The sequence below is a fragment of the Equus przewalskii genome, unplaced genomic scaffold, assembly GCF_037783145.1.
Source record: "Equus przewalskii isolate Varuska unplaced genomic scaffold, EquPr2 ChrUn-6, whole genome shotgun sequence".
Lineage (NCBI taxonomy): Eukaryota > Metazoa > Chordata > Mammalia > Perissodactyla > Equidae > Equus > Equus przewalskii.
Genome location: NW_027228754.1, coordinates 2,972,145 through 2,988,462, shown reverse-complemented (window position 1 = coordinate 2,988,462; position 16,318 = coordinate 2,972,145). Strand labels below are relative to the sequence as shown.

At 38.0% G+C, this 16,318-nt stretch overlaps 1 protein-coding gene across 3 annotated transcripts in view; it reads right to left on the bottom strand.

The window, feature by feature from the left end:
• SPTA1 (spectrin alpha, erythrocytic 1) overlaps positions 1 to 16,318 on the bottom strand; it is a 64,805-nt gene that overhangs the window by 10,561 nt on the left and 37,926 nt on the right. For all 3 annotated transcript variants that reach the window (XM_008532148.2, XM_070608225.1, XM_070608226.1), the window contains exons 28-42: positions 16,021 to 16,120; positions 15,709 to 15,906; positions 14,780 to 14,923; positions 14,110 to 14,213; positions 13,587 to 13,749; positions 12,926 to 13,057; positions 12,284 to 12,421; positions 11,996 to 12,100; positions 10,704 to 10,912; positions 9,154 to 9,274; positions 8,420 to 8,541; positions 7,485 to 7,617; positions 3,758 to 3,856; positions 2,896 to 3,058; positions 2,231 to 2,307 (exon numbers count right to left, since the gene is read on the bottom strand). In XM_008532148.2, coding sequence (XP_008530370.2) covers positions 2,231 to 2,307; positions 2,896 to 3,058; positions 3,758 to 3,856; positions 7,485 to 7,617; positions 8,420 to 8,541; positions 9,154 to 9,274; positions 10,704 to 10,912; positions 11,996 to 12,100; positions 12,284 to 12,421; positions 12,926 to 13,057; positions 13,587 to 13,749; positions 14,110 to 14,213; positions 14,780 to 14,923; positions 15,709 to 15,906; positions 16,021 to 16,120 — 2,008 coding nt within the window. The remainder of the gene's footprint in view (positions 1 to 2,230; positions 2,308 to 2,895; positions 3,059 to 3,757; positions 3,857 to 7,484; positions 7,618 to 8,419; positions 8,542 to 9,153; positions 9,275 to 10,703; positions 10,913 to 11,995; positions 12,101 to 12,283; positions 12,422 to 12,925; positions 13,058 to 13,586; positions 13,750 to 14,109; positions 14,214 to 14,779; positions 14,924 to 15,708; positions 15,907 to 16,020; positions 16,121 to 16,318) is intronic.

Here is a 16,318-nt window from a genome sequence, read left to right as displayed (position 1 = left end):
TTAGATTTTGTGTTTTTGTTAGTAGCAGTGCACTAAAGGCCTTACATATGCAAACTAACAAAAGACCTCCCACAGGTGCCAATTATACAAATGATTTTTTTTGTGGAAATGTTGATATCAGAATCACAAAATTTGAGATGTTCCATTTCCAGATTTAACAGAATGGCTTATATTTGACCAATTCTCCCTTTGAGAACAACTTTAACTACTTGATGAAAGTACAAAAACTCAGTAGGTTTGAAAGAAATCAGAATGCAACTCAGGTAGCTATAACGTGAAGGATCAAAATTCCAGAAACAAGTGAATAGTATTGAAGTAAGATGGTAATATTCTCTGTTACTTCTCCCTTTGAAGAATAAACTAAAGAGGTTTAGTGGAAACCCTTGAAAGGCCCTAGGTGTAAGAGTAAACTGGGAAAGGTTAGCCCTAAAAAAAATCTGAGTTATTTCTTGTTTCATTTAAATCTCTTACCAAAAAGTAGGGGTTGGGTGGGATGGAGGGTGTTAGATTATAGCTTTAAATCAAAACTGATGAATTACTTTAAATGAAAATGGGCTCACTGTTCCAATGAAATAATCAAATTAGATAAATAAAGCAATGCTTAACCATATGATATTTATAAAAGCACTCTGCACTTCCATGTTCATTGCAGCATTATTTACAATAGCCAAGATATGAAACAATCAGAGTGTCCATCAACAGATGAATGAATAAAGAAGATGTGGTGTATATATACAAGGGAGCATTATTCAGCTATGAAAAAGAAGGAAATCTTGCCCTTTGCAACAACTTGGATGAACCTTGAGGGCATTATGCTACATGAAATACATTAGACAGAGAAAGAGAAATATTGTTTGATATCACTTATAAGTGGAATCTAAAAAAGCTGAACTTAGAGAAACAGAGAGTAGAGTGGTGGTTACCACAGGATACGGGGGTGGGGGATGGGGAAATATTGGTCAGAGGGTATAAACTTCCAGTTAAAAGATTAACATGTTCTGGAAATCTAATATATAGCCTGGTGATTATAACTAATAATACTGTATTATATACTTGAAAGTTGCTAAGAGAGTAAATCTTGTATTCTCACCACACACACACACACACAAAAAAGGTAATTATGTGATGGTTTGCAGATGTTAGTTAATTGGTGGTAATTATTTTGCAATATACAAATGTATCAAGTCAACAAAAATAAAATAAAATATAAAGACATAAATGTTAAAAAAAAACAACTAAAGGATGGAAATAGACACTACAAACACTAAACAAAAATAATTGAAGAGTATACTAGCATGTGAAAACAAGACTTTAAGTCAAAATATGTTATTAGAGAAAAAGAAGACATTTCATAATTAAAAGTATGAATTCATCAAGATGATTTCATAATTCTAAATATCAATACAACTTTTAATCTAGCCTCAATATATATATAAATAACAAAGTATTTAAACAACCTGATTAACAACCAAAATCTGAAAGGCAACATAAACCACTGAAAAACACAGTTTTCTTCAATTGTACATAGACTATTCAGCAAAACAGACCATTTACTCTATGCAAGTCAAGCTTATAAAACAATATAGAATATGTTTTTAAAGTAAAGTGGAATTAAACTTGATACAAACATCAAAAAATATAATGTGGAAATGCCCCATGTTTAGAAATCAAATCATATAATATTGAATAACCAATGGGTTAAACAAGGAATTGCATTAGAAATGACAGAAAATTAAGTGAATGATAACAAAAAAGCAAGAACTTTGTGCGATGCAGCTAAAGCTGTGCTTAGAGAGAAATTTATATCCTTAAATTGATATAATAGAAAAGAAAAAAATGGCTAAATATTTGATAACCTAAATATCCATCTCAAGAATTTTTTAAAAAAATCAAGTTAATCCAAAAGAAGGCTAAATATATAAAAAGGTATTAATGGAATATAATACAAAGGTATAACAGGAACAAAGCAAAAATTGGTTCTCTAATAAAAATGATGAACACCCAGCAGCAAGTCTGATGAGAGAGGGGAAGGGAGGGGAAAGGCAAGTGAGAGAGGGAGAAAAAACTAGCAAGTTATCAATATCAGGAAGGAAGAGGGAACAAGATTACAGGTCTTACAGAAAATAAAACCACAAAATTCAGGAATGAAATAATTCTATGTTTTCAGCTTCTGTGTGATATGGGTCTTGGAGTTCACTAGAACCTGTTAACAAGGAAGACTTGCTCTCACCTGTTTTGCCAGGAGAGCGAGAAAGCCAGCGAGGTCTGCACCATTTCCACTGATCTTCAGGCTTGCTTCCTTCTCAGCTAAAGAGCAAATGTCATTAATTAGAGGGGGAAGATAGTTGGTCTTGTATTAGTCTTGGTAAGGAGAAAAGGAGTATTTACTACAGTCCACAAGAGAGCCTCTTGACTCTCAAAGTGGGTGATTCATTGAAATATGACAGCAATGGGGACCAGTGGATTTTTTATCTAGACTTATAAAGGATAAAACTGACTATAATAGAGCTAGGGCCAAAAGAACTTCTGAGTGTTTCATATAACAAATGAAAATTGCAGATTATACATAAATAATAATTTAATCAAACACATAGTTTATTTCCTAGACTGTATATTTGCCATGGCTCTATCTTTCTGTATATCACATATGACATCACCAATTCCCAATAAATGTGTTTGTGTTTTTTGGTATTATGGTACTTAGTCATCCCATCAGCATGTTTCTGTGTGTGTGTGTGTGTGTGTGTACATGAGTGTAATTGTGTCCAGAAAGGATAGAGTGAGTCATGAAGAAAGCCTCTCTCTTTTTCAAGGTAAGTGAGAAAGCCCCAGGTAACATTCTATAAATAAAATTTAGCAGCATTTCTCAAACCTAAGGCCCCTCATACATCATACCTATCCAGGCTTCTACCACGTCAACCTTCCAATTAAATTGCTGAAAGGCATATTCATCTTCTAACTGTGACTTCCTGGCAGCTATTGCCTTGGCCAGAGAAGGGGCCTTTTCATTCAGAGCATATATCTTGGCAGAAATCTTCTCCTTGTGATGACTTCCCTCCTGCAAAACAAGGTTGAGGAGAGAAGGAGAGAGACAGATATATTGATGAGCATCCAGGGCTAGAAATGTGAATTCTTTAGTACGATTAAAAAGCTCTCATCTCTCTCATTCCAAATATATAATTAATCTTCTCTAGGTCTAGTGTAATTAATATATTATTCATCCATGTCCAAAATGGTCATTTCCATTCCAGCATTTGGACAATCTTCTCATGTTTGCCCACAGAAGTGTGATGTTTTTAGCTGGAGTTGTCTCTGCTTAGGCTTTTTTGTATATCACTTTGATCAATGAGAGTTTGCAAAAGCAAGCATTTAAATAAAAGAATGATTCTCAAATTACGAAGAGGTTTCTCGTGGTATTCCTCCATAAAGCCTCACAAAGAAATGTCTTCACATTCTTATAATACTCTATAACCAAAGCAAGTGATAAGATCTTTATAAATGCCACATTCTGCACATAGTAAGAGTATCAACAAAGGATTTAAGAAAATTTGAAAGGTGTACCTATAAGAACTTGAAAAAAGAATTTCCAGAAAACAGGAATTGAACAGATAATTATTTGCTGACAACAGCAACAAAGACAGCCAGGAAGAAATTGTTAAAGTTTTATGTATGATTTTAGCACTGCTCATGATTCTATATTTGTGCCAATCCCTTTTTGAAAATGATGATTTGACCTAGAATCCCTGGAGGCACTCACCTTGCCCAGGATGTCTTCTCCTTGAGCACACACACTTTGCACTCTGGTCTCATGGACAGCAAAGTCATTATCCAATGCTTCATGCTTCTTTAGCAAGCTCTGAGTAAATGAGTCAGTGAGAATCAAAGCATGCAAGGCTGAACAATCCATCCCACCCGTATTCTGAGTCCCTTTGATGCCATTCAGCTAACTTGGCAGAATTGGTGAGTGTCCACTTCTTCCTGTACATCTCCACTAAATTCTTTTCCCATAACTCTTCACTTGCCAAAAAGGACAATCTTTACAGAAAAAAAAAAAAAAAACAGTCACAGGAATTCAAGTGACACTCCTTCTAACTTACTATGTTGTGGGGGATTGGAATTGGCCACCCCAAGATATGTCTCTTTGGGATGAGGATTATTTTCGGCTGATTACTTTTAAAAACTGCAGACATGAGAGGAACTCTGGAAAGTAGAAGTTACCCTTTGTTAAGAGACATTTACATTTGTAAAGGAAATCTCCATCTGGAAAGGTGTCTCCCTCTCTCCACCAGGAAGAAGAGGGGATGACCTTATCTTTAGAAACTCTTAGCAATACAGAAGGCAAGGACTTAAATCTACATAATAACCTTACTCTTGTTTACTGTACTTTTCTGGTAATCTCCCATGACTGACACCCCCCCACCCAAACATCCTCCTTTGTAGCTGAAGATGGTATTTAAGATGAGAACATTTGCCATTTTGGTGAGTTGGTCAGTTTTCCTGAGTCTCTCCCACGTATACATGTTATAAAGCTTTGTTTAATTTTCTCCTGTTATTCTGTCTCCTGTGAATTTAATTCTTAGCCTAGTCAGCAGGACCTAGAGTGGGTAAAGGAAATGTCTTCCTCCCCTACAATGTGAACTTAAGCTTTTCTGGATTTTGGAATGAGTGTGTTGATCAAGGTCATGTATAAGGATTTCTCCACATTGAAACTTGTATAATTGAATGAAACATTGTATCTAGCAGAAAAATATCAAGAACATCCTATACTAAGAATGGATCCTAAAGGAAGGTAAAGCATTGAGCTGTCTTTGAATATCATTCCAAATCTTCTCTGTTTCTAACTGCTCTCTGGAACCATGATGTCTGTGTAGCTGGTAGGATGGAGAAAGGGGTGAGGAGGAAGCATGACAAGTAGTACTTTTCCATCTTTTGTTGTATTTTCCTAAGTGTCATTTATACCAGCCCTCACCACCATCACCACCATCACTACCATCCACAGCTACCACTGCTACCACTGCTGACTTTCTTCCTCCTGTCATAAAGGCATCCCACCCATTCTTTTCTTCTACACCACATGCTAATCCAGGCTAAGGGAAGAAATGGATTTTGTATGACTAATATAGTTTTTAACTATCACATTTTGAAAATAAAGGAATTTCTAACACATGGTGTTCTTAGGCATTAAAATAAGATGGTTATTCCTTTTAATACAAGATGTGCTACATTATATTTTATGATTTTATTATTTTCATATTTATGCAGAAACTGTAAATGATGATTGGTCAGATGATACACAATAAAACACTGTCTGATTTAGCCATTTTTATATATGTGTGTTTTTATATAATAAATGAAATAAAGTCTCTTTATTTAAGGAGAAGATGAGGTAATTGGAAGCAAAGCTAAATTCAATATTAAATAAACTCTCTTTTCTCATCTTAGCCAACATGTATGGGCCCAGGAAACTAAAAATGCAGAAAGTCAATTTTTTCTTCATGAATGAGGACGTAGAAGGACTATCTAGATAGATATCTTAAGGTAACTCATGAGGATTATTAGCAATAAGTTCTTATAAAGCCTTTTATTGGTATTTGTATGTCAGTTTTAAAACTTATTAAAATGAGCCTTTGAATGTAATGGTCTAAATATACTAATTAAAAGACAGAGATTGGTAGAGTTGATTTAAAAATTTGACCCAACTATATGCTTTCTACAAAAAACTCACTTCAAATATAATAATATAAAAAAGTATGAAAGCAATTCTTCTGCAGTAAGAAGAAAGCTTTTTCAATGAAAGGTGCTAGAGCAATTGGACATTTGTGGGCAAAATAATTAGCCTTGACCTATGTCTCGTATCAGATGAAAATGAGCTCAAAATGGATGATGAGTTTAAAATTAAAATGTAAATCTCTAAACTTTTGGAAAAAGGCATGGGAGAAGATCTTTGTGATCTAGGACCAGGTAATGAATTTTTAGACATTATACAAAAGCACAATCCATATAAAGAACTCTTAAGTTTCCTTCTATAGTTAAACAAATAAAGGAATGATCCAACTAGAAAATGAGCAAAAGACATGACAATATATTTCACTGAAGAAAATAATCAGATGGCAAATAAGCACATAAAATAACGTTAAACATCACTAGCCATTAGGGAAATGCACATTAATACCACAGTGAGACATCATAATAGGCAAGAAATGGAAACAATATCCTTCAACAGGTGAATGATTAAACCATGGTACATCCATACCATGAAATATTACTCAGCGATGAACATGAAGGAACTATTGTAACACACGATAAGCTGAATGAATCACCAGAGAATTATGCTGAGTGAAAAAGCCAGTCCCCCAAAGTTCCCTACTGTATGATTTCACTTATGTAACATTCTTGAAATGATGAAATTATAGAAATGCAGAACAAATCAGTGGTTGTCAGGGATTAAGGAATGGGTAGAGGCAGGAAGAAAGTGGGTGTGGCTATAAAAAAAACATGAGGGATCCTTGTGGTGATGATAATGGTCTGAATCTTGACTGCATCCATGTCAATGTCCTGGTTGTAACATGGTATTATAGTTTTGCTAGATGTTGCCATTGGAGGAAACTGGATAATATGTACATGGGACCTCTTTGTATTATTTCTTACAACTGCATGTGAATCTACAATTCTCAAAATAAAAAGCTTAATTTTAAAAAGGAGAAGCCTTTGAGAGTGTTTGATATGAAACCTTAAACTGCTTGAAAATGTACAGTGGTGTGCACATGTGACAGAAGACTTTCCAAATAAGAGGACTTGTTAGTTTGAATTACATGCTATTCAGGTTTTAAGCTTTCTTTTGCCAGTTTAGGCCTTTCCTTACAACATCTCATAAAAGTGAATTAATCTCCACAAAGAATTCTTGGTAAATCTCCAAGTTTTAAGGCTAGTGGGCACAGTTCTCAAGGTCCCAAAACAGTATTATCTTATAATCCTTCTCTCAAAAGCTGTAAAAATCCACCTTAACTCAAGATCACACTGAAAACTTGTTCATTTCTTTACTGGGAAACTGAATCCTGTATTTAAAAGTATCTTTAAATTGTGTAAATACTCTACGCACCAAACCCTTCTAAAGTTATATTTTCTACAAACTACCACCAAAGGCCAGACATAAGAATTTTTCCAATTCAGTGCAATATTAGCATTTGAGAGAATCTTAGGAAATCTGTCACTATAAGGAAAGACTTTAACTCACAGAGAGAGCACAAAGCATAGATTAAGCTTTCAGCCCTGCGTTCACACCTGATTGGTTCCATGATCTTGGGCAAGTCACTTACATCTCTGGACCTTGATTTTTCATATTTAAAATTGGTAGAATTAGCAGTATTTCCATCATCTTCTCCCACAAGGAAAAATATTATAATTTCCCAGGTGAAAACATGAGCTACTTAAGAAAAGATTCAAATTAAAGAGAAGAAAATTGATCCATTCAGCCTGTTGCTCACCTGAGTAGCAGCCAATGTGTCTCCAGACTCCCCTTGGGCAACGATAGCTTCCTTTTCACGGATCCAAGCTTCCTCTTCCTTAGCATTCTCCTTGAACTGCAAGTATTCTAGAGACTCTGCCAGTTGAAGCCCTCTATAACAGGGCAGTAAGCCCCAGTAAGGATAAGAAGAAATTAGTAGGCAGTGGGAGTGTAGCAGAGCAGCACAATCTCACAAGGCGGCCACAGTTGATCTGGGCCACAGAACAATCTGACATGTGCCTATTGGTCAGCACTGCTGAGCTCCTGTGACAAGCGGGAGACCCTTGCCCCCAGAAGTCCAGTTTTGTGGCATCATCTACTCCCTAGGAATCTTTGTTGGGGGAAGGAAACCTTGTCCAAACCAAATGTCAAGATTTCATAATTGGAGAATAACAGCAGTGAAGCAGTGTCTCTACTCTGAGCACCGCCGTTCTTCTTATACAATGAAAGTATCATAAAATGCTAGAATCTCTCTTTTATTCCCCAGAAAAATATGTCTTCCTACTGCCAACAAGCATGAAATTATAGGCAGAAATTATTCTTCTTGCCTATATGGTTCTAATTGGGCATATGGCTCTAAGGGAAAACATTATGAAGTGCTGCATGCAATGCTAAAACTAAGGACATATTTAAGTAGAACAGACATGGGGAGAATAACCCGGTATGAAGTATAGCATCTGCAGGGTAACAATGATAAAAGACAGCTACAAGTAAGTGCAGGAGTAGAGGTATATTCAGAACACAAGCAGTAATCACTTTTTCCTTGGAGAAATGAGGGAAAGCTTCATGGATGATGTGGCATTTGAGCAGTGACTTAGAAGATAAATAGAGATGCGTAGTTGGGGAGAGAAGTCAATGCTGCATTCAATACCTACAACCCAGGAAGAGAACTGAACCTCCTATCCCCATACTCACCGAGCCTTGGCCAACTCTTTGAGCTTCTCCCAGTGTTCAACAAACTGAGCAAGTCGCTTCTGGATCTCTTCTTGTCCCACAGCAGCCTTGTCACCTAGCTTCTCTGCCATATCCAGCACATTCTGAAGAACACACCCCCTCCATGTTGCATTATCCCACAGTCTCTCCCCATTTAGTCATAGTTTTCTGGCAAAGTATCTAGTCCTTCCTACCCTCCAGATCATTTCTAAACTCCGTGGTTCTTAGGGTTGTCCTGAAAATCTTGGAAAAGTGAAGAAAGTTGCAACAAGATCTATCATGCTAAACTTCCCCCAGTATTTGGACCAATCTCTCAGTGTTTACACTGGGCTACTCTCCATGATCTGCTTTATGGATTATTCACAGTCGCAGGCTGATCCTGCTGCCAAACCAGACCCAGAGTTGCCTTCTTCCCACATGGCTTGGCTCAAGTACAGCTTTTCCAGATGTCCCAACCTGCATCCCAATTGTCAACAACGGTGCCCTGAAGTATAAGAGTGCTCCATCCAGGGAAAAGCACGGGTTCCTGTGCAGAAATCTTCTATTCAAGGAGACAAATTGTGAAGGAGAAGAGAACACTTATGAACTCTATGACTGACTTTCTGTGTGACCTTGGCCTGCCCCTTCACAGTTTGTAGCATCATCCTATTTGCCCAAGAAGGTCTACTATTTCTGACTATCTATGTCTTTCCAGGTTCATATTTGACTATCCATACCTGGATGGCAGGTTCATGTGCCACCAGTTCCCCTTCTAGGCGTTTGTGCTTCTTCATTAGGTTCTGAACCCCCGGCAGATCCTTCACATCGTCCTCAGAGCTCACTCGACTCAACCTGTCCCTGGGACCAAGGAAGAAAACAAAAAATTTAGAGTTTAGACATCTGAGGTCATCCTGGAACAATTGTTTTCTAAGAGTGTATGTGTGGCTAGGGGTGGGGAGGTGGTAAATTCTGGAACATTCTGGTAAAAATAACCACAAAGATAATTAATGCCAGAGGCTTTCAGTGAAATTTCTGACTTATGCCAATACATACAAATTAAAATAACATACTAATCTCCATGATATGCACAGCCATAATAGCCTTCCCATTAGTTCCTCTTCCTGTCTAACTCTGTATCTTTCTGTCTTTGGTCAAGAACATACACTAATATTTTTCTTTCCAAAACAAAAAGTGAAAATTACACACACAGCATACACATATATAAAGAAACACATGTACATATATGACCTTCATGGCTTTTATTATTTTGGCCGTTAATATCAATAATGAGTTTAGGTAGAATGGGTGTAAAGAGCTGATGCTATAGAAGTCATGGCAGGTGGGTTGGTTCTGAGCATAAAATATTTGACCAGCACCACAAAGCACAACCAAACACTACACAGACAAAGTAGTATTATCCTACTGTTTCTAAAAAGGTTCCAAAATGTCCTACTTCTGCCCTATGTACAGTGCTTCCCTCTAATTCATTGATTACTAGTAAGAATCATCGGGTTTGTAGAAGAGGAACATGATGAGGCAAGCTTAATGAGATGTAGAGAAAATAATTTGATTTACTAAGATTTTCTCAATCATATTTTTTACAGCAAAAATAGAATTAGTGGGGCCATCCAGGTGGCACAGTGGTTAAGTTCACACGTTCCGTTTTGGAGGCCCAGGGTTCACCAGGTACGAACATATGCACTGCTTGTTAAGCCATGCTGTGGTAGGCATGCCACATATAAAGTAGAGGAAGATGGGAATGGATGTTAGCTCAGGGCCAGTCTTCCTCAGCAAAAAGAGGAGAATTGGCAGTGGATGTTAGCTCAGGGCTAATCTTACTCAAAAAAATAAAAAATAGAATCAGTAATGAAACTATAGCAGGTACCATGTAACATTCTCTGTACAGTGTCCAGTTTGGTGTCACAAAAGATACATAGGATACAGAAAGAATAACAACAGTGATCTCGTCAGCCTAGTAAGTTGTAAATGCCCAGCTATCTTCATGAGCATTACACATTCTATGAATTGTCTAGAACATTCCTTTTGTTCCCAGAACGTATGTGAACCATTGCCCACTGCATCCATGCTTGTCTCCCTCTGCCTGCATCCAGTGAGAGAATTTGGGTAAAATAAAACCAATGTTAACTTTAGGCTAAGGCACACATGATTAAGAAGTAATACCAACTGCAAGAAACGATTATATATTTCATTTCAGCATCAAATAAGAACATGTTTGGTAGATTATCTATTCTGGATTATTCACACAACATGAGTTGGCAGTACATACTGTATCCAGGATTCCTCATTATCCAGGTCTTGGAAGAACTGGAACAAGGCATAGTCCTCTTTCAGTTTCTCATGGTGTGCAGCTGCTAAGTTCTGGACATTCAGGAAGCGGTCGTTGACATTATCCCTTTTCTCCACAATCTGCTCAACGTTGAATGTCCCACTGGAGAGCAGATCCGTAGCCAGCTGATTCAGGTCCTTGAGTGCATCCTAGAAAGTCCCAGTGCACTCAGTGAATAGATTAGTACAGGCATTAAGTAGATCCTTGACTTTAACCACTGCTGGCTCAAGTTCAAAGACTGGGTCAAATAGATTGTTTTCAAAGATATTGAATTTGATTTTATGCTCTTTTAACTCATTGGATAAGGCCAAGTTCAGAAGACAATATAGATAGCGTGACTACATTACTCAAGCTGCACATTTGTCCTTCTGTGTCCTGTTCTTCTTTCTGATGGTTTCCCATATATTTGCTTCCTCTCCTCAACTAGAAAATAACACCTTGGTGGGTAAGCACACTGTCCCCAAACAGGACCGTCTTCTTCACAGTACTGAATTTGATGTAGATTGATTGGCTGAAATATATAACAAGAACTACTCTATTGGTAACGTTCTTAGACTGGGCACAGAGCAAACCCAGCCTCTTCTGTGTCTGTTTTCATTCTAACTCTGCCTGCTGTCACAGGGAATATCATCAAGACCTGAAATCTTGCACTTAGAATGACTTAGGCTTCTTGTCCTTTCTGTGAGTATCTGTATCACCAAATAAAACTGATAACATAAAATCCTCCTGTATAAAATTAACACCTGCCAGCATGTTTACCACTGTTCATGGGACAAATCTCTGCTTGACATTTGAATGCAACTTGAATTCTCCATAGACTTTCCAGAGTTTATATGTAGTTCAACTTTACCGCATACATCCCCATCTGATTTTATTGTTTTTCTCTCTGATTCTATGAAATAAACTTCCATTTTCTTTCAAAGACAGGTGAAATATGTGGCTTTGGGTGATGGTGAGTTTATATGCATGCATCAGTAAAAAAATTTTAAAAAGATAGCTTTCAGGATACACTTCCTGGAGTCTTAGAATCTATAGTTTAACGATCATTGGTTAACAGTGACTGTTGCAACAACTCTGCAATGCATGTGTTTGACGTGGTTATAACTGCTGGCTGAGAACACTAAGGTCAGTTTTGCAAGGCTATGTTCTTAAGCTATCTCTTAAGATAGAAGAGAGGAAAATCAGAAACATTTCCATTCCTCCCAGAGGACTTGGATTGCAGCACCACTTACCTCTCGGGTCAACATCTCTGTTTCCAATAGCTGATGCTTCTTGAGCAGGTTTCCTGCAGATGCCAAGTCCCTTGCCTGATCTTTCATGGCCAGCAGTGTCTCTGCCTGGGAATGGAAGAATAAGCAATAAAGCTTCCAGATGAAAACTATCTTTAAGGAGAACAAGATTAGCAACTATGCCCTCAAACTTTTCCCATGAAGAGTCAAGCAAACTGTTCATGCATAAATCCATTTATCTGACAAGTATTCAGTAGCTCCCATGTCCCCACCATTTTCAGGTGCAATCACCTCTGAGAGCCAGAACTCAAAGTCTCGGATGCCTGTGTTGAACCTTTGTTGGCGACTAGCCTCGTTGAGCTTCTCTCCTTTGTCAATTGTTCTTGTATACAGGTCATCCCAGTGTTTCTGCAGCTCTTCCAATTGACCCTAACCCAAAGAAATTGAGGGGTCATTATAGTTTTTAGGATCCTGGGTCCTATGACAACTTGAAAGGATAATGTAGGACGGCTCTGGAGTAAGGTACTAGTCAAAATCTGCCAGTATTTGAATGTCATACATTTTAAATAATTTATGTTTAATCTAGGAAAACAACAAGAAATGTTAGGAAAAAATTTGAAGAAAGGGTCCTGGGCTGATTACAGCAACTGATGTCTAAATGCCAGAAAACTTTTGGCAGTAGGGATAGAAAATGTAAAACAAGCATAATACTTAGGAATTAAGTCTAAAGCTTTTTTGGAGTTCTTGGTACTGACTATGATTGCAGTCATAGGATCTGAGCATCACTGTTTTCCTCCTTCTTTGTGCAACAATAAGAGGGAAGACTATTAACAGAACATCTTTCATATCCCTATACATGAAAACATTGAAAAGTAAAAAATTTCTCTTCCTGTGCCTTTGTAGCCCCCAACCCATCTTGAGCAGAATCCCTACCTTCACGATCTCTTCCTTGCCATCACATGCCCGCCGCTCAATCAGGGAATTCCCCATGTTGATGACTCGGTTCACATGCTCAGCTTGGCCATAGACATCATTTTCAAAGGTTTGGTGCTTCAGGTATTTCCTCTGAAGGGAAAGCAGAAACTAAATTGCCATCTTATTTAGAGAAGCAAGATAAGGTAAATTCTGTTTATAAAGAAGAGTTAGTGTTTCTATCATAACCAAAGTGATGATGACTTCTTTTTTTTTTTTTAAGGAAGATTAGCCCTGAGCTAACATCTGCTACCAATCCTCCTCTTTTTCTTTGCTGAGGAAGATTGGCTCTGAGCTAACGTCCATGTCCATTTTCCTCTACTTTATATGTGGGATGCCTACCACAGACAGCATGGCTTGGCAATTGGTGTGTAGGTCCACTCCTGGGATCCAAAGCGGTGAACCCTGGGCCACTGAAGCAGAAAGTGCAAACTTAACCTCTGCACCACTGGGCCAGCCCCGATAATGACTTCTGAAGACCTGCTCCCCATTTGCCTCAGAAGTCCCTGAGGTCACAGACAGTGGCCTCAACAGTTAAAGAAATATTCAGTATAGGGAGATGGCTAATCATCCAACAATCTGGGTATGCTGAAGTTTTCCAAGATTCCTATTTTGAACTTGCCTGAATGTTGGTGGGGTCTTTGTAGGATTCATCACAGGCTATGGGCAGCATACTGCTGATCCATTCTTCCAGGTCTTCAAGGTCACGGTAGAATTGTTTCAGGTCAGCATAGTCGCCGAGTTTCATCCGCTCAGCAGTCAGCTGTGCTTTCAGTGCCTTCCACCTGGAGGAGGTGGCCAGATCACTCTCTGCTCTCTACCCTTCTCCCAAACTCTGATACCATATCCATGAATCTTCCCATTTTCCAACTTGTTCCTTCTCCTCTCATTATTTATATGTTTATATGTTATGTATAACATCATTTCATCATTTTCAAGTATAAACACAGTGGCTAAGCCAGGTAATTTCTAAGGTAACTTCTCTGTCTTTATTTTATGAAGTCAGAAAGTTTTCTAAAGTTTCAAGATAGTTTTAGGCGTCTAGAAATAAGAAGAACTCAGTGTTACCCCAATCCTTAATGCTAGCAAAGAGAGCACTTTGCTACATCTTTCTATAGCTCACAAAACAATTTCTCAGGTCTGACCTGTCTAGCACATGTTGGAGCTGAGCAGCAATCTCTTCCTTGGCATAGTGGTCATCAGCTATGAGCCGTTCAGCAAAATGTTCTAGTTCTGTGATCTTCTTTTCCTAGACAAGGGAAAAATAAAAAGCCCAGGTGGCTGGAGATGATGCCCTTATTGCAACCCTGACCCCTCCTGGAAAAAAGCAGAGATATTCTTTGTGGCTAGACGAAAGGAAACAAAACCAGGCCAAAGGGTAAACACCTTACAAGGAGGTGGCTTTCAACTCAACAAGAGGAGAAACATTGATAATGATTCTGAGATGGGCTACTTGTGTAGTACTGAGTTCCTTAAAGAACACACACTTCCCATGGCCAATATCCCACTTCCTGCCTTGGGTGGGATATTGGAATAGACAGCACGCAAAGTCACTTCCAATTCTAAAAGTTGGGTTTTAAAAGGCTGAACTTAAAGTAAGAAATTTCAATGCCACATTATGTCTTCGACAAGACTAAGACACAGTGTCAAGAGATGGTGTATTGGGAAAGGGGTTGCCAAGTGCAACCAAAACTTTTCTGTAAGAAGTAAATGGGAATAAAAATACTTATAAATCATAAAACTACAGACTCACGTAAGATTTCTCTTATTATTACTAACAGTTATTATTGGAACTCTTGTATTACTTGTTATTACCTGGGTAGTGATTGCTGTGTCCAAATCATCACGTTTCTTCATCAAGGCCTCTAGACTGTCTAAGAAACCTTTATCATCTGACCTCAGGACATTCTCACGTGCCACCATCCAGCTCTCAGCCTGATCACAGTTCCCTTGGAACAACTATGGGGAATGAAGGTAGAGGTATATGATATATCATTCCAAGGGGACAGAGGAAATTATCTCACCCTCTCCTTTGATATTATATAAGAAATCCTCTAAGTGGTGCTTATATTCTTCCAAGAAGCATTCATACCATGAATCTTAGCTATACTTGACCTTTTACTCTTACCTGAAAACACAATTTTTATATAAGCTATATTCCTTTCTTGGGGTGTTATTTCCCATATCCTACATCTGGTGAATATTGGCTGGTTATTTCTTTAAGACTCTGGTAAACACTATGCTTCAGAGTAGTCTGTGACACTCTTACTTCCTTCTCTCAAAAACATTAATCACTCCCTCTTCTTTAGCCTCAAAACATTCATACATTTTGTTTTATTAATAGTCATCTTACTATACTAGGATGATCTTTCTACATGTATAATTTATCTTCTTAAGAAAATGGAAAATCCTACCAACTTTTGTGTTCGCAGGGCCCTGCACAGAGTAGGTTCTCAATAAAAATCAATCAATCAAACCCTCAATCAATAAATAAATTATAATAACCCCACTTCATGCCCAGGACTCCCTCTTATTTTATTTGGCACTTCTAATAGAGATAGGAGCAAAGAATATCAAATGATCAAGCTACAAAGCAGAGAATGCAATGTCAGATAGTCAAGAGACATCCTTGCATTTATAGGAGGAGAAGTCCAGTGAAAAGAGTGCCAGTACTAACCATGTAAAATTTCATAGACAGAACAGACTGAGGCCAATCCTGCTTAATGCCTAGGAATTTCCTGTACCTGCAATTCCAGACACTGATCTAGCATCTTCTTGCGTTGTTCCCAAGCTTTCTCCAAATCATCCCTCTCTATCCTGACAGCTTTAAGCTTTTCTTCAATTTCAGGACTGGCATGGTGACCACTGATTATAAGTTCTGTAGCAAAATCTTCTAAGTCCTGGAAGGTGGGAGCCTTGGCATTCATGTCAGCATGATGATCCTGTGGGAAAAATGAGGAGGAGACTGGTGAGGCCAATGACATCTCACCAAAGTTGTTAAGTGAGGGATGGTTGTGAGGTCATGTGATCAGTGGCTATGACTTTTGTAGCCATACCTGATGTCGCTCTATCAAGATCTCTGTGCCAATTAAATCTTCAGCCAGCTCCTGTGATGATACCATGCCATGAATGCCACTGATCCAATTCTGTAGGTCCCTAGAGAAATAGAAATGTTGAGAGTGACAAGAAAACCTTGCAACTTGCTACAGGGCTGTCTGTCCTTGGGCTTTTTCCTCTCTAGAAAACATTTCCAGATTAACACTTTCTATTTGGCTTTATAAACTTCACAGATCTTAGGTTTGTTATTTTCATTGCCTGACAACAGTAGCAACCCCTTGCATTTGAAAAATCTCT